This window comes from Rhincodon typus, chromosome 21 (genome assembly GCF_021869965.1).
Source record: "Rhincodon typus isolate 14 chromosome 21, sRhiTyp1.1, whole genome shotgun sequence".
Classification (NCBI taxonomy): domain Eukaryota; kingdom Metazoa; phylum Chordata; class Chondrichthyes; order Orectolobiformes; family Rhincodontidae; genus Rhincodon; species Rhincodon typus.
Window position 1 is genome coordinate 47,319,181 of NC_063352.1, and position 24,238 is coordinate 47,343,418.

General features: G+C 41.8%; 1 protein-coding gene across 1 annotated transcript in view; it reads left to right on the top strand.

The window, feature by feature from the left end:
• The window catches only part of LOC109936714, a 191,345-nt gene that overhangs the window by 156,840 nt on the left and 10,267 nt on the right, over positions 1 to 24,238 (top strand). The window contains exons 44-49 of the mRNA XM_048609763.1: positions 4,464 to 4,668; positions 10,891 to 11,078; positions 12,468 to 12,565; positions 14,271 to 14,455; positions 17,192 to 17,394; positions 18,247 to 18,409. Coding sequence (XP_048465720.1) covers positions 4,464 to 4,668; positions 10,891 to 11,078; positions 12,468 to 12,565; positions 14,271 to 14,455; positions 17,192 to 17,394; positions 18,247 to 18,409 — 1,042 coding nt within the window. The remainder of the gene's footprint in view (positions 1 to 4,463; positions 4,669 to 10,890; positions 11,079 to 12,467; positions 12,566 to 14,270; positions 14,456 to 17,191; positions 17,395 to 18,246; positions 18,410 to 24,238) is intronic.

Below are 24,238 nucleotides of genomic sequence, written 5' to 3' on the forward strand. Positions count from 1 at the left end.
GAAAAGGTACCTACTACTAACCCTGTCTAGTTTCTGATAACAGAGTTTATTGAATGCCTTCTGGAAGCCCATATGAATAACATCCATAGACATTCCCGTCTCCAGTACTTTACTCACCTTGTAAAGAAATTCAGGCATGACCTAATCTTTACAAATCAACATTGGCTCTGTCTGATCATCCAAAAATATTCAAGGTGTTTAAACATTCTGTCCTTAATTATAATGTTCAGTAATTCCACAACATTGGGGGTGAATTTTCATCTCTTGAGTTGGAAGGGCAAAAGGGGATGTATGTGAGGCAGACATTTTGAATTTCCCTAATGCTTCCTTACACATGACATTTTCACTGGGAAAACATGGTGCTTCCCTTCGGGTAAGGTAGAGTTCAAATCTCAGCTGGAAATTAAAATATTACGTTTCATGGTATTTTCATGTAGGTGGGTGGGTTCCTGAAGGCTGTGAAAACACCGCAAGGTCAAAGTCAATTCATGAACCTCAGGGAAAACATCCTAAAGAGTCAGGAGCCTATTGACAAGTAATTTGAAAAGGACGAGCCAATACCTCCTCATATTCTTCTTGCCATTTCTGTGGCACCTCACAATCTCATGTCCCTCCACACACTCTTATACCGTCATATCCCCGTGACTCGTCCTCCCCATTCCCACTTCCATTATACCCATGCCTCATAAAGCAGAGATGTAAAACAGGTAACTATAAGTCATTTAGTTTAATATCTCTCATTGGGAAAATGTGAGCATTTATTGTAAAGGACGTGGTCGCAGAGCATTTAGAAACAGAAGCAGAGTCAGCATGGCTTAACAAAAGGGAATCATTGTAGGAGTTCTTTGAGGTCACATGGAAAAAAGGTGGATTGACTAAGAAGATTAGAGGGTAGATTATGGTTGAATAACTTTTTTGAGGAGGTACCTGAAAGGCTAAGGCAACCTGTTGATGTGGGGTACATGAACTTCCAGAAGGCATTTGGTACAGTGCCATGCAACATACCTGTGAACAAAGTTATAGACCGTGGAATAAAAGGGACAGGAGAACATGGATACAAAATTTGCTGAGTGATAGGAAACAGGGAATAATGGCAAATGGATATTTTTCAGGCTGAAGGAAAGTTTTGAGGTTGGTTGGCTCGCCGAGCTGGTTTCTTGTTTCGCCGACATTTCGTTACCATGCTGGGTAACATGCTCAGTGCAGCCTCCGAAGAAGAGTCGGTGTATTTTCCCGCCTGGTTTTTAAACTCTGGGGTCTGTTGAGATGGAATGCCTCACTTCTGGTTTTCCTTCATAGTGGAATGTATATGGGGTCGGGTTCAATGTGTTTATTAATAGCATGCTTCGTGGAGTGCCAGGCTTCTAGGAATTCTCGTGCCTGTCTCTGCCTGGCCTGTGTTTGAAGTGGAGTTTCCCAGAGGTCAGTATTGGGACCCTTTTCCTGATATGTATTCATGATCTGGCTGTTGGTGTGCAAGGGGCTATTCAAAGTTTGCAGGTGACATGATCAGAATAGTTTGGTAGTTATTGTTGACTGGTGCAGACTCAATGGGCCAAGGATCTTTCTCTGCACTGTCGACCTCTTTGAAACTTGGAAGAATTGTAAACTGTGAGTAGGATGGTGCAGAACTCCATAAGGACAGAGACAAATTGGTGGAGTGGGCAGATAGGTGGCAGATATAGTCCAGTGCAGAGATATGTGAGGTGATGAACTTTGGTCCAAAGAGCACTGAAAGACAATATAAAACAGGAGATACAATTCTAAAATGGGTGCAGGAGCAAAGGGACCTGAGTGTGCATGTACACAGATCATTGAAGGTGGCAGGACAGTTGGAGAGAGCAGTAAATACAACATCCTGGGCTTTATTAATGGGGACATAGAGTACAAGAACATGGAGGTGATGTTGAACTTGTACAAGACACTGTTAGATGTCAGCTGGGGTATAGTGTACAGTTCTGGCTGCCCCATTATAGCCAAAATGTGAATGCATTGGAAAGTGTGCAGAATTGATTTACAAAAATGGTTCCTGGGATAAGAAACTTGAGTTATCAGGATAAGTTGAAGAAGTTGGGACTGTTCTCCCTCGAAACAATAAGGCTGAGAAGCAATCTAATAGAGGTTTTAAAATAATGAGCCAGCTGGATAGAGTAGATAGGGAGATCCTGCTCCCCCTCTTTAAGAGAGGAATAAATATAAATTGAAGGAGGAAATGTAATTTGAGAAAAAAAATCATTTTCACACAGCAGGTGTATTCAAGGCTGCGGTAGACAGATTTTTAATCAGTACGGGAATTGAGGGTAATGAGAAAAAGTCAAGAAAGTTGAGTTGAAGATTATTACATCAGCTGTGATCTAATTGAGTGTGGGGCAGGCTCGATTGGCTGAATGGCCCACTTCTCCTATGTCTTATGGTCTCATGGTCTAAGAGGATGATAACAGTCTGCGTCCTCCAATGTTTCCAACTCCAATGACCACATGACTGTAAAGCTTGCTTCATCATGGTTATAATAGTGCTACAAAATCTGAATCTGAAACAAAGAGCAGGTCACAGTGCAAGATGGGAAGTTAGGACGGTGTTTTTCTTTTTGTCCCTAGCTGCTGAAATTATAACGGGCAAGAATTAAAGGAAACTGAGCATTTATTCCCCAGATAATATTGAATCATCAAATGTAAACCTGCCTTTTCAATTCAGGAGGAAACAGTTCCCAATTATATATCCAAATTCTCTGATAATAAACGAGTCAGACACTTGATGGAAGTTGTATCCCTATTCCCATGTCCGTGGGGATGCCATTCAGATCCATTAGATGTCTGTGTTGTTCAGAATGATGCCAACAGTGCAGGTTCAGTCCCTGTGACGATGGTAGTTCGTGGAGGCCTGGCACCTCACCATGCCCCCATGCTCGCAGAGTGATGCCTTACAAACTATATATGGCCAATTAATCCACTCTCCCTCTCTCTTAAAAGATTTATAAGGATGTTACCAAGACTGGAAGGCTTGCGTTATAAGGAGAAGCTGGATAGGCTGGTACTTTTTTCCCTGAAGGAGGAGGCTGAGGGCTGACCTTATAGAGGTTTATGAAGTCATGAGGGGTATAGATAAGGTGAATAGCAAAGTTCTTTACCTCAGGCTAGCGGAGTTCGAAACTAGAGGGATTTAAGGTGAGAGGGAAAAGACTTAAAAAAGGACCTGAGAGGCAACTTTTTCTCACAGAGTGTATGGAATGAGCTGCCAAAGGAATGGCAGACGCAGGTTCAATTACAACATTTAAAAGACATTTGGGTAGGTACACGGAAAGGAAAGATCTAACAGGACATGGGCCAAATGCAGGTGGTTTAGTTTAGGAAACCTGGTTAGCATGGACAAGTTGGGATGAAGAGCCTGTTTCTGTGCTGTATAACTCTATGACACAGACACAGACACATGCACAGACACACGCAAACACACACACACACGTAGTTTTATGTAGCTATGTCTAGAGTGGGACAGTATAACTCAATTAAGGGCAAAATTTGTTCTGTTAAAGTCAAATCTTTGCTACAGTTGAATTAACAAGAAATCCAAATTGTAAGGAAGTATGGTTGCAATAAAGATTCTAATCAGACCACAAATATTTTGTGGGTTTCTGCTGGCATACTTTGAATAGAAGTGCTACATTAATACATAGCAAGAGAAAAAAAATCACATTTTAAAGATATAGACATTGCCACTTTTAAGTTCTGCCAAGTATTTATTAACATCAGTCGATTATACACAAAGAGTGAGTGGCTTTTAGTTCCAGAAGCAATATTTAGTGACAACCTTAAATTGAGGCACAGATGAATTCCAACCATCAACCTGTAACTTTGCTACAAACTAAACATATCTTTATCTGTTCATTTTGTTTGGACCTATGGGGTTTCAATTCTGTGAGATGTTACTGACCTGGCATAGCATTGCTTTGGAGGTTATTATAACTAAATGATCCTCCGAACCAAAGAAAAAATTGCATTGTATATCAAAGCATAGAATCCAGTGTTATAGGAACGTTCTGTCAAAGCCAGAACACTATGTCCCTGAGATGGGGAGGAAATCTATTCAGTTCGCAAACTTTAAAGAATTGCTTCAAAGTTATGTTCAAAAATGATTTGGTAATCTGAGTGAAAATGAATTTTGAGGCGCAAGAACTTGCATCTATATACTGACATATCCCTGTTTTACATTCTATTTCCATTAGACTTGTCTTACTTTCACCTATCGTTCATCATTCAGCATCTCTTTAGCTTGTGTGTAGATTGTGTTCTGCCAAGTCTCTGCTTTCAATAATCAGCTATGTAGACGACCGCCACCCCCCCCACCCCGACCACCGCCCCCATCCACCTGATACAGTTGAATTTTGACGCTATTTGTCTGAGGTCGGGCAAAGCACCTTTTTGCCCCTGCTCCAATACACTCTGAGTGATGGTTTCATTCCTCTCTAGGTTGAAGGTGTTGAGTTCCTACATGAGACATGTGGTTGGTTGCTAAAGGTTTCACAGAAGACAGCGGACGTGATCAGAAATGGCGGTAAACCATTCCGTCAGTTCTGGAAGCTGAGCAGAGCCAGGCAGATGATGCTGCATGCTGTCCCATTGTACCTAGCAAAGCTTGAAGAAATGTTGCAACAGTTACAAGGAGAACTCCAAAGTAAGTGATGAAGAACATGATTGAAAAGATGTTGGATACATCCTTCTGGAGCTTCCACGCTTTTATGTTTTCTTTTTAGCGCAGTTCACCTGAAATTGGCACGGCTGGTGCAAAAGGGCATTGAATTCTAAGTGCCAATTATATTCTGCACAACTCCTGTTTCTTCGCAATCTTCTGTGCCAGAAACTGCTAGGAATAGGTCCCATCCATAAACTGAGCAAGTCCCACTGCCAAAATGAATTAATCATCACTGGAGCCTTGGAAGAGGTTTCCAGAATTAAACAGGTTCATTTGGTTTTATGATCAACTAATAGTTACCCTTTGAAAGCCTTTGAATATTCTTTTTTGTCTAATTTACTATGAAGCTGATGACTGTACAACCATATAACTAACAAATAGTTCTGAATATTTGGTGTGGTATATTTTAGTCATTTAAAATATCAGGTTGGGAATTACACCCCAATTGAAATTGCTTATTCCTTTATGTTTCAGCTGTATTAATTGGACTGTACCAAGTTATCCCTCATAAGGAATATTTATAAATCAAGTTTTTCAAAACTTTATCATTTCAACTGCTGGCTAATCATACTGGTTTATAACAGGGTGTGCACTTGGCGATTATACAATTGAGTTTGAGCAGTATTACAACTGAACTGTTCCTATCCCTTACTTTTGATGTGCCAAATTCTACAAGTACCGTGCACTATCATTGCTAGGTTCTCGGTCTGAAGGCAGGTCTGCCCCCCAGTGTCACAACCTCCAACAGAGTGGGCAAAAGATCCCGAATCTGCCCCCACCAGAATGGGTGTCAGACCCCACATTGTTGCAGCAATCTGGTCCATGCCAGTCAACCAGCCTCTTTCCCCCTCCCCTGCCACCCAAAAGGCATCCAGTTTCGTCTGTCAACATGTGCTGTCACTGGCATATGGCCATAGATGGTGATGGTCAAGGTTCCAATTTGCTTTCCAACTAATGGCTGACCAGGAATCTCTCCTGTTCTTACTGTTTTGATGTTGGTGTGAGTTGGAAGGATTAGTGAGTCGATACTCAACCTGTTTGGCCACGTTATGAATGCACCTTCCTTGACCATCAAGTCCTGGAGGAGCTGTACAACCTGCAGCTACTGGTCCAGAATCATGGACACTGCAAACTGTGCCACAAGATCTCCTGCCTTGGACTTACCCGTCTGTTTATTGCTGTTTACTCAATTACATCCTGATCACAAGGTGAGCTTAGGAAGCCATTCCAAAATTAATTTTAAAAAAAATAGAAATTTGCAAATTGCAGTTTTGAAAAGTATATCATTTGAAACAAAAGGCTTCTATTTTACAGCATGTAATACAGGGATCTAGAGAAGATGAAATCTTTTTAAGAACATCTGATGCTTTTTCTTCAGCTTCCAATCAGTGATCTCACACTTTGCATCAATATCAAATGTCATAATCCACTGTGTGACCAACCTACTGAATATTAGTGGCAATTGTTTCCTCTTAATGACATTCTTCACAACGTCAGATTGTTTAACATCAGCCAGCAAATATGGCTTGATCTCAAAAGTTCATGAAGCAGTCGTGAGGTCACGTGAATTGTGTTCCACTCTGAGTAAACACGGATGGCCAGCTGTTTGCCTTTGTTGCAGATGCAGAACAATCTGAAGATCGTTCACACGTGTGTCCACAACTGTAGTTTTGAACTGATGAGGACATTCCAATTTACAATGTTCAAGACCAACCAGCAATTAAACTCTGAATTACCTGAGAATCTATTTACTCAAGTAATTAGATGAGTGACCTTAAGGGGACAGGAGAATGAGAAGAACACAGCACCGTAACAGCAAATAGTGTAATGCTTCATTCTTATCTGAATTGCATCAAACAAAACCACAAGAGATCATTGTTTAGACTGTAAAATTAAGCTGATTTTATCTATTTCCAGTCCCTATGGTTTGACAATTCTTATCTCACACTCAACAATAACACTTCTCATATTTATGCCACTACTAGAACTGACAGTGGTCTACATTGTCTACAGTTCTGGTCTGCCTGTTATTGGAAGGATATTTTTAAGATGGAGAAGGTTCAGAAAAGATTCACCAGGATGGTGCTGGGAATGGTGGGTTTGAGTTATAAGGAAAGGCTGGAAGACTGGAACTTTTTTCACTGGAGCGTAGGATGTTTACAGGTGACCTTATGAATAGAGTAGAATATCTTTTATTGTCACATGTACTCAAGTACAGACATACAGGAGTACAGAGAAGAGTTTACAATGTTGCGCCTCATGGCGCTATCTTGGGTACAAAGTACACAGGTATAAATCTTAGATACAAAAAAAACGAAGTTGCATTATCTTACAGTGATTCAAAGTATGAGTTGGAAATAAGACATAGTTAAAAGGATAAACATTACAGTCAGATAAACAAATTACAAATAAACATTACATTGCAGTAGGTCAGCGCAGGGACTTCCACACATGGTCTGACCGGCCTCCAAGCCGCTGACCACCTGTGCCAGACCCCAGTCTGACAATCGTCCCTGCTCCATTCTGGACTTCCAGCCCATTCCAGGTTAGGTGGAATGACCATGCTAAATTGCCTTTAGTGTTCAGGGATGTGCTGGGGTGGGTGGGGGATCTTTGGAGGGTCACTGTGGATTTGATGGGCTGAATGGCCTGCTCCCACACTGTAAGGATTCTGTGACTCTACCACTGCACCACAAGACCTCCCTAGAAGCCAGCTCTGTTCTCTTTTACACACCTCTGGATGTATTTTTACCACCATCGTATCAACTGTGCTAGTTCTTTAATTTTTTTTTCTCCATCACCAAATCACCTGTGCCCCTAATTATACAAAGAATTTCAGCTCTGATATACAAAATCCATTGACAGCCACTTACTTCCAATTAACTCCAGATCTGTTCTGTTTGAATCTTAAAGGGACCTGCATTTTTTTAATTCTGACAGGGTGAACCTGAGAACAGGCCACTAAGAGGTCCACTTGCCTCTTAGAAAAAGATTCTTTGGTGCCTGACTCTTCAGTTCTTGATGAAATCCTCTGATATCCTTCCAGATCAAAATTCTTTCCCTACTTCTATGTTGAAGCCAGCTTGTGTGATCGCCAATTATACACTGCATGTGTTCTGTTGAACCCTACAGTGTGAAAACGGCCCATTCGGCCCAACAGGTCCGCACCGACACCCAAAGAGCATCCCCACCCAGACTCTCCCCTCTATCCTATCCCTGTAACCCTGCATTCCCCATGGCTAATCCACCTAACCTACACATCCCTGGACACTACGGGCAATTTAGCATGGCCAATCCACCCTAACCTGCACACCTTTGGACTGTGGGAGGAAACCCACGCAAAATGTACAGACTCCACACAGGCAGTCACCCGAGGGTGGAATCGAACCCGGGACCCTGGCACGGTGAGGCAGTGCTAACCACTGAACCACCGTGCCACCCCATGAAATCATGTAAAATCGGCAAGATGAGAAAATGTAGTCGGCAGGATTTGAACCTGCATGTGCAAACCCCAATGGATTTCCTAATCAATCGCCTTAACCACTGAGCCACGACTACAGTTCTCATTTCATCACTTCTCATTTTGTCCAGAACCTTCTGTGATGATTTCAGGTGCAGTCTCAACAGTCCTGACTATGAATCCAACAATTCCCAAGTAACAATCTCCGGAGACTTTTATTTCCTCCTCACAGTCCTTATGCAAACCTTTTGAAGCCGTGAATCTCTACTTTATGTTCTTCCCATTTCTTCTCTTCATCCAAAACTTGCGAATATAGCACAGGAACCTGCCGTTGTTCTGCTGTTGTGGTTGAAGGTGATATCGTCAACTCTTCGTCAAAGGTGGAGTTTCACCATTTGACAGCCATTGCTTGTTGGGTCTTTTCTTCACCAAAAGGCATTATAAAAGCAATACTATAAAGCTAATCTATGTCCAGCCAAGTAGCAGTGGTATCCTCTTGATATGCACCCACTTGTCTTCATCTTGATGCTGCAGCTCAATGATAGAATCCTTAAGTGCTATGAGTTTTGGGATACTGTTACTGATCTGATTTTTTTTTTCTCCATTTCAACTGCTGGAAGTACAATTCCAGACCAACTTTCATAGAGTCATAACAATACGGAAACAGACCCTTTGGTCCAACCAGTCCACGCCATGTTCCAAAGCTAAACTAGTTCCACTTGCCTGCATTTGGCCCATATCCCTCCAAAGCTTTCCTATTCATGTAGCTGTGCAAATGTCTTTTAAATGTCATAACTGTACCTGCATCCGCCACTTCATCTGGCAGTTCATTCCACTCATGAACCACTCAGTGTGGGGTAAAAAGAGGTTGCCCTTCATGTCCTTTTTAAATTTTTATTCTCTCACTTTAAAAATATGCCCCCCTAGTTTTATGCCTCCACCACTTCCAACCAGCAGCTCAGGGGAACTGTGAGATCTCCACAGTGCTTGAACCTGTGAATGACACATTTAATTGTGAGATGGTGGAGGTGAAAATACATTCACTCTTAAAGGGAATACTTTTAATGTCTGAGTTAATAAAGCTAAGAAAATAGTTGAAGCGAGATGTAAAGATTGGACTTAATTATTACATAGCTGGGTCTCTGGGGTAAACTGCGTTGTCTCAGTGACCTCCGGAGTAATCTGTGAGTGTTCATAGAATCCCTACAGTGTGGAAACAGGCCCTTCGGCCCAACAAGTCCACACCGGCCCTCAGATCATCCCACCCAGACACATCCCCCCAATCTACACATCCCCCTAATCTACACATCCCTGAACACTATGGGTAATTTAGCATGGCCAATCCACCTAGCCTGCACATCCTTGGACTGTGGGAGGAAACCAGAGCACCCGGAGGAAACCCACGCAGACACAGGGAGAATGTGCAAACTCCACACAGACAGTCGCCTGAGGGTGGAATCGAACCCGTGTCTTTGGTGCTGTGAGGCAGCAGTACCAACCATGAAAGAAGAAGACTGAGCTCAGATCTTGCACACTTACTTACATGCATGGAGCTCACCCTGCTTGTCTTAGCAATTTGTACAAGGGTTTGGCTGTTCAGATGCATCCATTTTCCAAACCAACTTTATCCTGTCTCCTTCTAGATATAAGTGTCATGAATAATAAATATTATTTATTAGTAACCCAGAACTGTGGTCAGAGGTTGTATGAAGACCCACATAAAGGAATTAAAACCTATGCCCCTGGTTATTGGCCTCACTGTTAAGGAAAAGGTTCTTCCTATCCATTTTAACTACCACTCTACCCTCTCATAACTATATCCAAGTTAATTAAACCTACCCTCAGTCTTCACTATTCCAAAAAAAAAACCAGTCTGTGCAATATTGCTCATAATCAAAGTTCTGCATTCCTGGCGACAATTTCTTATTTTCCACCTCCTCTCCATCCTCACCTGATTTTCTAGAGATCACCTCATGATCAGCAAATGTCACCCGGACGCAACAAGAGGGATATCTGCTCCCATTTTCTTTGCTGCAACTGAGTAATCAGCTCTCTTACAACCTGTCTAACTGAAGAACATTCACGGTCACAACCCCGACCAGTTCAATCCCTGCCTCCCCGGGAGCAAGAACGTGAGAGATCTGATAACCTGTGTATTTATTTAACGCAAAGTTTTGTGCCTTTTTGTTCATCCTTCATACTCAACTTTCACCTCATCACATTTTGTTCCTGAATCAAAGCAACGTTTGAAAAAAAAAGAGGGGATAATACACCTCCTTTGAGCTGAACTTAAATAAACAAATCATTGCAACTGTTTGAGTATCATTATGTGGCTTGCCCAGGTTATACTATTTTCACAATGGGAGTGATGGAATAGCAGTCCATATCTATAATTACCCACTTCACCTCTACTGATGGGTGAGTAAAATTGCAGAGTGATAAGTGTTCATAGGTTTTCCAAAAGACTTGAGGTTATGTGACTTTGTTGGGAAAGTCCCTCCTTCTGATCTAGGAGATCTGGGTTCAAACCTCACTCCAGCCATTGTGGACATGAACAGGAGCATTCACAATGCAAGTGAAGTGGTTGATAGACCTTGCAACCCTTGCTGAAAGGGAAATAAATGTGTGCGAAGGTATGAAGTAAATAATCATACCTGTGGGGATAACATGAAAAGGGAAGCAGTTGGCAGGAGCAACATGACTCTAACATTTCACATTCATGGATAGACCAATTTGATTTTTAGAACCAGTGGCCACATTAAAGGGTGCTTACTACGATGTAACACTGAAGGAACTAGATCAAGAATGGAAACAGAAGACTGAGGAGTATCTGGAAAAGATTCAATCTTTTATACCCACCATTGTTCAGGATTCATGGCTGCTACATTCAGTGCCGAAAGTGCTCCATATTACCAAGCAAGTATTTGATTTGGTAAGTGTGTTAAATCTACAAAGAAAGATACCATGCCATTAATTTTGATTTTACAATCTAATTTACCATTCAGAAAAAGAAACCTCGTTTCTCATCTGCAGTTTACGTTTTTAGTTATTTATAAGTTCATTTTAATCCCATGAATCAAGAATAATTTTCTTTATTTGTTCATGGGATGTGGGCGTCGCTGCTTGGCCCAGTATTTGTTGTCCATCCCAATTTGTCCTGGAGAAGATGACAGTGAGCTGCCTTGTTGAACCACCACAGTCCACATGCTGTAGAGCAACCTGCAGTGCTGTTGAGTCAGGTGTTCCAGAGATGTGATCCATCAACACTGAAGGAACGACGATATATTTCCAAATCAGGATGGTATATAGTTCAGAGAGATGGTGATCCCACTTGTCTGCTGCCCTGTCTTTTGAGGTGGTAGAGGTCTCAGATTTGGAAAGTGCTGTCTGAGGACGTCTGGTGAGTTCCTGAAAGATCATCTTGTACATGGTATAGACTGCTCTGAAGATTGTGCAAGAGTTGCCAGTTAGTTGAGATGGCTAGATGGTTAGCAGGCGCTCAGAATAACGTCAGCTGTGTCAGGTTTTGGTTCTAATTCTGGCTGAGGCCGACCTGGCGTCTATCCATTGCTTTGACCTGTGACTAACCCAAGGCACAAGCTGTGCTTTGGCAATGTTCGAATAAAGATGTGGCCTGAATCAGGGAAATAAAATACTCACTTCCCAATTCAGATTTCATAGAATCCCTACAGTGCAGGAGCAGGCCATTCAGCCCATCAAGTCCACACCAACCCTCCAAAGAGCATCCCACCCAGATACATCCCCCTGACCTATCCCTCTAATTCCCATGGCTAATCCACCTAACCTGCACATCTTTGGACTGTGGGAGGAAACCGGAGCACCTGGAGGAAACTCACGCAGACACGGGGAGAATGTGCAAACTCCACACAGACAGTTGCCTGAGGGTGGAATCAAACCCAGGTTCCCAGCGTTGTGAGGCAGCAGTGTTAACTACCGTGCCACTGTTTCTGTTGACTTAAAGATGGAGATGTATAAGCAGTGACTGAACTGATGTTGCACATTTTGCCGATGAATGTTAACCTCACAATTTGTGTTTGGTTGGTTTGCGTAAGTGATTACTTAATCGCAAATTCTGAAGTAAATCTTCTAGCAGCAGAATGTGAGCTTTGTGACTGTTATCCCAGAAATGTAAGTAACAAACTCCAACCAGCAGTGTCACTCAAGAGTCAGTAAAAACATGGTAACTATGGTATCTCTCTGTTTCATTCATTATATTCTTCTGTTCCAATTTTACCAAGGTCTATGTACATCTCATATTTGTCCATTATTTATGAAGAACATTTTCCCCATTTTCAAACAGGCAGTGCAACAAATTGTGATGTGGGCAGAGGCAAGAATCTCCAAAGCCACAAGTAAGATCCATAAGCCACTAGCCAATCTCTACAAATACTCACCTGAGTAAGTATTGAGGTTGTTAGATCATATACATTTCTAATGAGGATTCAATTGTTGCATTTTCTCTATTTTCCAAAGTGTTGTTATATTGGCTGTTGCTGATTGGTAGCTCACAAGCCTCTGTGTCAGATGATTTGATTTGATTTTTTTATTGTCACATGTACCTAGGTGCAGTGAAAAGTTATGTTTTATGTTCGGTACAGGCAGATCATACCATACAAAGTGTATTAGGGTAATAGAACAGAGTGAAGGATACAATGTTAAGGCTACAGAGAAAGTCTGCAAAGACCGAGATTGATCAACATTGAATTTAAAATTTGAGAGGTCCATTCAGCTGTTCTTGAATCTGTTTGTACTTGTATGCAAGCTTTTATATCGTCTGCCTGAGGGAAGAGGATGGAAGAGAGTATAACCGGGCGGGGGGGAGTCTTGTTTAAGATTATGTGTACAAACCCCATTGTAGAGCATGGGGTACGTAACCTAGCCTGGTACTCAATCACAGTACTGAAGCAATGCTGCACTGCTTGAGGTGCTGACTTCTGGAATGAGGTTTTAAACTGAGTGGCCATCTTATAGAATCCCTACAATGTGGAAGCAGGCCATTCAGCCCAGCAAGTCCACACCAAGTCCAAACAGCATCCCACCCAGACCCAGCCCTTCTATCCTATCCCTGTAACCCTCCATTTCCCATGGCCAATCCATCTAACCTGCACATCTTTGGACTGTGGGAGGAAACCAGAGCACCCGGAAGAAACCCACGTAGACACAGGGAGAATGCACAAACTCCACACAGACAGTTGCCTAAGGGTGGAATCGAACCTGGGTCCCTGGTGGTGTGAGGCAACAGTGCTAACCACTGAGCCACCATGCTGACCTTCTCAAAGCCAACTGAGAAGAGCCCAGTGGTGACATTCAAAAAACTGAAAATTTAATAATTTTTTTCCTCTCAGCTATGTTTGTGAGACGTTGTGTGAAACTTGACTGTTAGCTTTGCTTATATTTTCAGGGTGGCTGCACTTTAAATGACAGAATTATTACAGTGCAGAAAGAGGCCATTCAACCCATCATGTCTACACTGGCTCTGCTATCCAAATAACTGTCCAATGCTATCTTGTATTTCACTGACTCTGAAGCACTTTGGGACATTTTTCTTTCATAGACTGTGGGAGGTATTGGTGAGCCCAGCTTCTGTTCCCTGTCCCTGTATTAACTGGTTTGCTAGCTAGGCTGTTTCGGAGAACAGTGAAGAGTCAACCACATTGCAGTGGGTCTGGAGTCACGTGCAGGCCAGACTAGGTAAAGGGCAGCTGATTTCCTTCCCTATGGGTTTTTACAACAATTAATGATCATTGTCATGGTCACCATCATTGAGACTAACTTTATAATCTGGATTTATTCATTGAATTTAAATACCCCACAAGCTGCTGTGTGTGGGGTTCGAACCCATGGTCCAGAGAGCAATAGCTAGATTGCTAATCCAATGACATTTCCACAACACTGCCATCTTCTAAACATATATATGCCAAAAACTGCAAGTCCTTTCTTTTGTACAATAGTGGCAGTCAGCAAGCTGTGAATGTAACCTTTGAGAAGCACATCTTCACACCAATCAATAAATATTTGTTGCCACGTTGCAATCATGTTCAATCAAATAGACTCAAAATATTAGTGATCGCTTCAATTTTTTAGTCACGGATCTATTTTGCAGAGATTGCTCTGTCGTGGTGAATGTGCCGTTGTTGCCAATGGGGAATCAGTTGCTTGACGTGGCTAAGATTACCAACTACCTTGTTGAAACCAAACTGATAAAGACACTGAGGAGTCTGTACAATATAAACCCAGTTGCCGAATATTACAGATTAAAACACAGGATGCTGGACAGCCCCTTTGAACGTAAGTTTTACCACCATTGGCAGTCAGTGGAGTGCCAAATTGGCTCTTCGCGAAAGCACAAAATTGTTCAATTGTGAGTATTTTTGGCCTTTCTTCACTTGAGCTTCGAAGGATGGGGAGATCTAACTGAGGTATTTAAGATGCAAAGAGAAGATTGACAAAGTAGACATAAAGAAGATGTTTCCATATGTAGAACAATCTAGAACATTGTTTTAGGCTAAGGGGTGGAAAATTTAAAACACACAGATGAGGAGAAATGATTTCTCTCAAAGTGCCATGAATCTGTAGAATTCACTGCCCTAGAGTGCAGTGAACACCACGACACTGAATAAATTTTAGGAGGAGATAAAGATATTTTTAATTAGTTAAAGGTTTATGGTGAGTGGGCAGGAAAATGAAATCATACAGCATGGAGACAGATCCTTTGGACCAACTAGTCCATGCCGACCGTATATCCCAATCTGACCTAGTCCCATTTGCTAGCATTTGGCCGATATCCCTCTAAACCCTTCCTATTCATGTATCTATCTGGATGCCTTTTATGAGATCAGTCACGATTATGTTGAATGACAGGGCAGGCATGAGGGGCTAAATAGCCTATTCCTGCTCCTAGTCCTTATGATCTTGTGCTCGGAGTGATGTACATTATTTTTGTGAATCATATAGTTATGGATTATTTACTCAACAATGATGGATTGCCCTGATGTGTCAAATAGAATTCAGCAATGGTTGGGTGCCTGACTCTGCAATTCAGGTAAATATATTCACGTCTTTTAAAAATGTAATCCCTCCTTTTGCTGTTATCACGTAAAGTGGTAACAAAAATAACTGATATTTTCAAAGAAAATACCAAAGACACTAATTCACTGTGGCTTGAAATGTCTCTGGAGGTTTCCTTGACAAAACCTCAGCTGGACTTGTGATAAAACATTTGTAAATGAGTGATGGTGCTCCCTCTCGCTGGAGTAGGACCCTGTACAGGAGTGTATGGGGTACACTATTTTGGATTGAAGTAAGGAGAAATGTCTTCACACAGAGAGTGGTGAGCCTATGGAATTCTCTGCCACATAAGCTGTGAAGACCAAGTCAGCGAATATGTTTAAGAAATAACAATATTCCCAGACACCAAAACAATAAGGGGAGAGAGCAGGAATATGATTTTGAGATAGAGGATCAACTATGATAATGGTGAATGGTGGAGCAGAGTCAATGGGCTTAATGGCCAATTTCTGTTCCTATTCTCTATACAAGCAAAGCCAATTTTGTGAATCAAATGGCTCTCTGGAATGGAAAGTTCCTACCTAGGCCAAGAAACCACCTCTTTCTCCAGATTTAAATGTTTAGACAGTTCTTAGTGAGGTTTTTGCTATTGCTATGGATACTGGTAATGATTTCACATTAGACCTCATGTTTTACATTTTATAGAATCTTAATATTGAAAATTAGCACACCTGGAATCAAAAGGACAGCTGATCCCATATTTTGTGGTTATAGTGAGTATTGATTACATGATGCAGCAAAAGTAAACAAGGACATAAGAACAGGAGCAGGCCACTCAGCCCCTTGAGCCTTCTCTGCCATTTAATACAATCATAGCTGATCTCAACTCTACTTTCCTGCACGCTTTCCATAACCCTTCAACCTGTTACTAATTAAAAATCTGTCTATCTCCTCCTTAAATTTACTCAATATCCTGCATCCGTCATTCTCTGGGGTAATGAATTCCACAGATTCACAGCCCTTTGAGAGAAGTAATTTCTGCTTATATCAGAGATAGTAGGAACTGCAGATGCTGGAGAATCTGAGATAACAAGGTGTAGAGCTGGATGAACACAGCAGGCCCAGCAGCATCAGAGGAGCAGGAAGGCTGACGTTTCGGGCCTAGACCCGTCTTCAGAAAAAGAAGGGTCTTTCTGAAGAAGCGTCTAGGCCCGAAACGTCAGCCTTTCTGCTCCTCTAATTTCTGCTTATCTCTGGTTTAAATCTTCCACCCCTAAAACTATGACCTCTCATTCTCGATTGTCCCACAATGGCAACCATCCTCTCTATGTCTACTTTATCAACCTCCTATTGCATCTTGTATACCTCAATTAGGTCTCTTCCCATTTTCTAAATTCCAGTGAGTATCGGCCTAAATTGCTCAATCTCTTGAAATGCTTGAAAATACTCGACAGCAGGAGGCAATAGCCTTGGATTCGGCTTGTGACGAGGAAATTTAGAGTTGATGCCAGTGAGGATTTCTTCACATAAACAGTAATTAACGTTTGATTAGACGTCAGTGTATTTATTTAGGTGGACATCTGAGAGTAATTCAAGAGGCATGCAATGGACAAATTGCAGACTTTCCAACTGGAGGACTGAAATGAGCTAAAGCAGACTTTATTTGGCCCTCTTCTGTCATCTTTTCCTGTTGATTCTGACAAAAATAATCTCTCTAGCAGGAACAGAAGATCAGTTGTCGCACCATATGGGCATTCACTGTAACACACCACATGTTAGATAATTTATTATGCTGAAATATTTTTTGGGCTAGAATGCTAAACATAACTGGTAAAATCCAGTTCTCACTCGTTTGCAAACCAGCTTTGGCAACAGTATTCGTTGCCTGACCCCAACGGGGAAAGATGTTCTTTGCTTATTTGAAATCTGTTTTTCATTTTCAAAGTAATCTCATTGTAAATATTTATTCACAATACTTTATGAAATCTTAAGACTGCTTCCCTAAATGTTCCATAGACCAAGCCTTACTTATTGGAAGCAAGCACTACGTGACGTTTGATGGGAAGATCTATGATTTTGCCAGCCAGTGTAGTTTTCTTTTAGCCAAAGATTTCCAAAGGAATACCTTCACAATGTTACTGAATCATGAGAGTGATGGCAAGAAGTCTATCCGTGTGGAAATGAATCACACTGTCATTGATATATACCCAGGAATAAAGGTAAAAGCACATACCAGCATTCAAATTCTTTTCCATCACACCCATGCAAATGTATATCAACCTTCTGTTTGGAGTAGGAATCTTTTGGAAAGGATGCGGTGGTTAGCAAATGCCCAGTGGTTGTTTTAATCATTAAGATTCGAGCAGCCCAAGCCTGTCTCAGAACAGCTTTAATAAAACAAAGAACTGCTAATGTCAGAGATTTGAAACAAAGAAAAACCGAAATTGCTAGAGAAAGTCAACAGCATTTGTGAAGAGAAAACAGAGTTAACTTTTCGAGTGTGAATGCAATGTTAAAATGGCCTGAATATTTTAAATCTCAGCTTTCGCCATTGGTAAATATTCAACTTGTTGCCCTGGTGTATTGCTAGGATTGTGGAATGGAACTGCATTGCCAGGGTTACTTAAATCCACAGATGCTGGAAATCTGAAACAAAAACAGAAATTTCTGGACAAGCTCAGCAGGACTGGCAGCATTTGTGAAGAGAAGTCAGAGTTAATGTTTCGAGTCCGGTGAGTACAATTCTGAAGAAAGGTCACTGGACCCAAAACGTTAAATCTGATTTCTCTGCACAAATGCTGCCAGACCTGCTGAGCTTTTCCAGCAATTTTTGTTTTTATTAATTTAAAATGGCAAGTTAAATATATCTCACAGTGGTAATATTTGCAAAATGCATCATTGAAACAGTCATGATGAAATGTCTATAAGTTTAGATTTTGCCTGTCTTACCTTTTAGTACTCACTGGTTATATTCTTCTGTGCATCCTAGTTTTTTTTTAATTAAAAAGGAACTAGAACAATTAGACAAAACAATTGACTAATGAAAATATAATGCAAGTTGTTTTCCATAGGTTGAAGAGAATTGCAAAGTCAGTGAACTGCCCCTGATGAAAAATGGAGTTACAGTCAGTAAGGACCTCAATGAAGTCAAAGTGTCAAATCAAAATGGAGTGACAGTATCATGTGATATACAACATGATGTCTGCAGTCTGACTCTTCCTGGGTGGTACCATGGTCAGTACTAGGAATATTTGTACGTTAAATTATATCTATAGTGTCAGTGTGCTCTGTCCATTTGAAGGGAACTTTATGCTGCTTGAATTATTTGTGGTGCTCTTTTATCAGGTGTGGACATCACTGGCTAGGCCAGCTTTTGCTGCTGATCCCTAATTACCCTTCTGAAGGTAGTGGTGAGCTGCTGCTTTGAATTGACAATAGTCCATGTGGTTGTAGATGCTGTTAGGAAAGGAGTTCCAGGATTTTGACCCAGTGACTCTGAGTGACAAAATATTTCCAAGTTAGGATGGTGAGTGGTTTGGAAGGGAAGTTGCAGGTGGTGGTGTTTTCATGTATCTGCTGCCCTTGACATTCTAGGTGATAATGGTCATGGGTTTGGAAGATGGTGTCTAAGGAGCCTGGTTGAGTCACTATAGTGCAGCATGAAGATGGTATACACTAATGCCACTGCGAGCTGGTGTGAGCAGGATTGAAAGATGATGGATGTTTTGCTAATCAAGCGGGCTGCTTTGTCCTAGACAACAAGGTGCAGGGCTGGATGAACACAGCAGGCCAAGCAGCTTTGTCCTGGATGTTTTCAAGCTTCTTGCGTTGTTAGAGCTGCACTCATCCAGGCAAGTGGGGATTATCCCATCACACTCCTGACTGGTGCCTTGGTAGATGGTGAGCAAGCTTTGATAGAATTTTAAGTACACTGTAACCCGAACTTGTAACCTTTCCAGGCCAGAAATCCCAAATTCGGAGAGACCACTTGTCTACAATTGTTCTGAACAGAGAAGTGGCAAGCTCCCACTGCCCTGAGGGAGAAAAGATCAAAGTGCTCTTTAACCTCAGGAGAAGCTCTTCCAGTGAGTGCTAAGTGGGCCCACAAACTCTTGCACCAACTAGATGCAGCGAGAGGCTAGCACGTGCACCTCAGAGACTGACTGACATTTACAGATTGATGGCAGGTCATGTGGCCGAACTGGGGAGTGAAGTACTAGCTTCAGGTTTTGTTATGTCGCTGGTCCTGTCTGCCTGGTGTACAGGCTCCTTATCTTGGTCTGATGGCTTGCTGCACAGGCTGTGGCAACCAGGTCAAACCTGGAAGTGGGCACAATTACTGTATGCATGGGGAGGAGAAAGAGGGAGAGAGACGGGGCATAATTACTGTCTATGGGGGAGAGGGTAGTACTTACTTTGTGCGGGGAGAGGGAGGAATTACTTTGTGTGAGAGTAATTACTATGTTGGGGAGAGGTGTAATTACTGAGTCTGGGGAGGGTAATAACTATATGGGAGGAGGGTAATTACTGTGTGTTAGAGAGGGGTAATAGCTGTGTGTGAGGGGAGGGTAATAGCTGTATGAGGGGAAGGTCATTAATGTGTGTAGGGTGAAGGGGTAATTAATTTGTGTAGGGTGAGGGGTAATTACAGTGTGTAGGGTGAGGGGGTAATTACTGTGTGTAAGGGTAGTAAGTGTGTGCGAGGGGAGGGTAATTACTGTGTGTAGGATGAGAGGATAATTATTGTGTGTTAAAAGGGGTCACATTAGAAAGTAATTAGGGAAGGTCTGGTGTGGATTACCCAAGAATTTAGGATGGCTGCAAGTGTCTTCAAATCTCTGTATATAAATGCATTGGGACTTACTAAGCCTTAAAGAGCATTTATAAAGGAATGTATCACTTAGCTGCTGATGTGTTTATTCTGGACTCCTGTACATTAGCCTGTACTTGTCTGTTTTGGCATGTTTTCAGCTTGAGGTGCATATTTTTAATCAATTCATACATTTTTGGTTAAGCATTCTAAAATCATTCAGTAATCCAAAAAATTCCAAAATCCAAAAATGCTTTGGTCCCAAGCATTCCAGACTGGAGAGGTTGCTGTCTTTATCTTTCACACCATCCTGTGCCAATTAATTAGTGACAATTTTCCATAACACTGCTATGTCCATATGACACACTTTTAGGTGAAAGTACAAAATGCTAATTTTAATTTCACGTCTATTGCTTATTACTTTTTGCATCTTCTTTTGGTTTTACAATGTCTTTTTAGCAATCCTAAATTTGCTATTATGCTCATTGCAATTATCCTCCTTGTGTGATCCTGTTTTAGAAATTTGTTATCTGAACAGATATTTATTCTTAAAGTTGATAAATTTGGTTTACTTTTTAAATTATATTTTAGCCCTACCCACGTATGTGCATAAATTGTGAATAGATCATGGCAATTCTGAGGTTGCCCAGTGCAATACTATTAGGTTGAATCTTAATTTGAAATAAACAATATCTCTAAATCATACTTTGTGATATTATGATATGAACATAATGCAATTGTATCAAATTTCTCCATATGTTAATTTTACACAGATTAATATCTTCTTTGAAAAAGGGAAATAAAAGAGATTTGGTTAACAATTCATCAAACATTTAAATAGCAACAAAATTCAATGTAATCTCCAAACTACATTAGTCTTTCATTAAAGGATCAATTTTCCCAGTCTGCCTTTCAGAAATGACAGAGGCAGGGGTCGTCTCCAGGCTACAGCGTTGGTGTGGAGCTGCAGTGGGGCAGAGGCTGAGGTAGTGGCAGCTCCTGGAGTTGAGATATATGGGACAGCTGGATACAATTTGCGGCAGTGTCAAAGAGAACATGTCGTCTCTAGAGCCTGGATGTGTACAGTGAATTCTAGGAGGTTGATATAGTTGCTTGATTATATAGCAATCCCAATTGTGCCTGAATTGTACTGAAGCCTGGGCTACACAGTAGCGCGTAATGGACATTTGACTGAAACTTGGCCACTGCTGGGTTAGACTAGTAGATTTTGCATGAGGCTGGCACATGGGTGAGGCACAGACATTGAACTAGAATAGGTGAGGATGGCAAGCGTTCTTCAAGTTAAAAGATGGGACAGATAAACTGTTGGGTTACTTTTTGGAATTATGATTCGATTGTTTTTATGTTATGAATTATACTTTTTGAGCTATGTATTGAAGGTGGTGGCAACCAGCCTTGATAATATGTGATGGATTCCTGTCTGGTTAACTTATAATGGATTTGCTCTGTTTAATGAAATATGTTTAAAGAGAAAATGATGTGACTGTTTCTCTTTGGAATAATTAGATCACTCAGCTGATGAATCGAAGCAAAATTCAATCATAAGGTTTTACAATGATAAGGTCCTGTTTAAGCAACAGAAATTACTGTGTTGTAAGCCAAGGCCATTGAGCAATGTCAAAGTAGAAATAGTCAGTTGAAGATTAAACAAACACTTGGTCCAGGAAATACAAAAATTGGCCATGGTCTCAGCAACTTGACAATCATAATATTGATGGCGCGCTCAATGCAGGACATTTATAATATATGTCCTTGTGCAGATGAAATGGCATCTAAGAAACATTGCGTCATCGGAGCATATGGTTGGTAGCAGTGCTCAAAATCATACAAGAAATGTTGGCTCATAACAGAATAAATGTTCTTTTTATGTTCCAAACATCTGTAGAAAGTTTTATTTTAAAATTGTGGAAAGCTAAATGAGATAACATCCATGAATGGACCTGGGCCTCGTGATGTGAGATTAACTCACACCCATTAATTTCCATTCATGTTTATTCATATCAGCATCCAGCCAATACTAACAGTCCTGTGGATTGATAGAACATATGAACAGGGAGTAGCTCGCTCCGTTTAAGGCTAGTCTGCCCTGCTTAAAGGAGGAATGCATCAGAGTAGGGGTTGGCAGTGACACATGGACTGATTGTCAGCTGGGCAAATACTGAGGAATGGCACAGCATTGGGGAACCTGCACGCTCCCATGGTTGTGCAATTATTGTATTGTATGATATGGGAGAATGCAGGCTCCCAGGTTTCTAGGCATGGCGTTAGCAGAGGAAAGGAGGAGAGATGCTTCCTATCAGCAGGAGGTCATCCAGACATGCACTCAGACAAATGTGCAGGTCAAGTGGACAATGAGGTCAAAATAGTATATATGGCCTTCCAAAAGGTGATTGATAAAGTGCCACATCATCGGCTTTCCAGCACAGTTGAAGTCCATGCAATGAAATGGATGGTGGCAGCGTGGATACTAAGCAGAGTGAGTGCCAGGAAACAGCAGCATTTCCTAAGAGATAGTAAGAACTGCAGATGCTGGAGTCAGAGAAAACACAGTGTGGAGCTGGAGGAACACAGCGGGCCAGGCAGCATCAGAGGAGCAGGAAAGTTGATGTTTCAGGTCGGGATCCTTCATCAGAAATGGAGAGGGGGAAGGGAGGAGGGAAATAAATAGAGAGGAGGGGTGGGTAGGTGGGATGTTTGTCATGAAGAGAGCGCCCTCTACCTCCTCCAAAACTTCCAATTCCCAGGCCCCCAACACCTCATCTTCACGATGGACATCCAATCCCTGTATACTTGTATCCCCCACGCAGATGGCCTAAAATCCCTCCGCATCTTCATCTCCCGCAGGCCCCTCCACCGACACCCTCATCTGCTTAACCAAATTTGTCCTTACCCTTAACAACTTCTCCTTTAACTCCTCCCACTTCCTACAGGGGCCCAAACTATACCTGCCTCTTCATAGGATACGTGGAACGGTCCCTTTTCTGCTATTGCACTATCCTCCACCTCTTCCTCCGCTACATTGATGACTGTATCAGCACTGCCTCGTGTTCCCGCGAGGAGCTTGAACAGTTCATCAACTTTACTAACACCTTTCACCCCAACTTCAAGTTCATCTGGACCATCTGTGATACCTCTCTCTCCTTCCTGGACCTCTCTGTCTCCATCTCTGGTGACCGCCTTGAAACTGACATCGATTTCAAGCCCACCAACTCCCACATCTACCGAGACTACACCTCCTCTCACCCACCTTCCTGCAAGAATGCGATCCCCTACTCCCAATTCCTCCACTTCTGCTCCCAAGATGGGGCATTCCATTCCCGCACATCCCAAATGTCCTCCTATTTCCCGGGACCACAACTTCCCCCACTCCGGTGATCGAAAATGCCCTCAACCGCGTCTCTTGCGTTTCCTGCACCTCTGCCTGCACCTTTGCACTTCTCCCGGGGAGAACGTGCAAACTCCACACAGACAGTCGCCCAAGGGTGGAATTGAACCAGGGTGCCTGGCGCTGTGAGGCAGTAGTGCTAACCACTAAGCCACCATGCCGCTCTAGTCCTCCCAGCTCTTAAAAGAAGTGGCTGATGAAGAAGTATGTGTATTGGTTGTATTTCTCCAAAATTCTGAAAAGATTCCATCGGATTGAGAAATATAGATTGTGATTCCTCTATTCAACAAATGGGGTACAGAAAGCAGAAAACTACAGGCCAGCTAGTTTAACATCTGACACAGGGGAAATACTGGAATCTTCTATTTAGGAGGATATTGCATGGAACTTAGTAAATTTCAATGAAATTGGCAGAGTTTACATAGTTGTGAGATACGGAAATCATGTTTGACCAACTTATTGGAATTTTTTTGATGAAGAAGCAACGTGGATAAAGGGGATATGCTATACTTATATTTCCAGAAGACATCTGACAGGACGCTGCATGGAAAGGTACTATGTAAGATAAGACCTCATAGTATAGGGGGTTGTATAATAGAGTGGGTATTTGTATGATCTTTTGATCTCTCTGCCTATAAATTCTGTGTCTGTGTGCTTTTCTTCACTTCACTTGACAAAGGAGCAGCGCTCCAAAAGCTTATATTTCAAATGAACCTGTTGGACCATAACCTGGAGTCATTAGGACTCGGCCAGCTCTGTCAGTAGTGCTTCTACTGAGCCATTCTTAAGGATGGACATGAGACCAGCCATTGTACATTTTCTTCCCTTTCTTTCCCTTTAAGTGCTT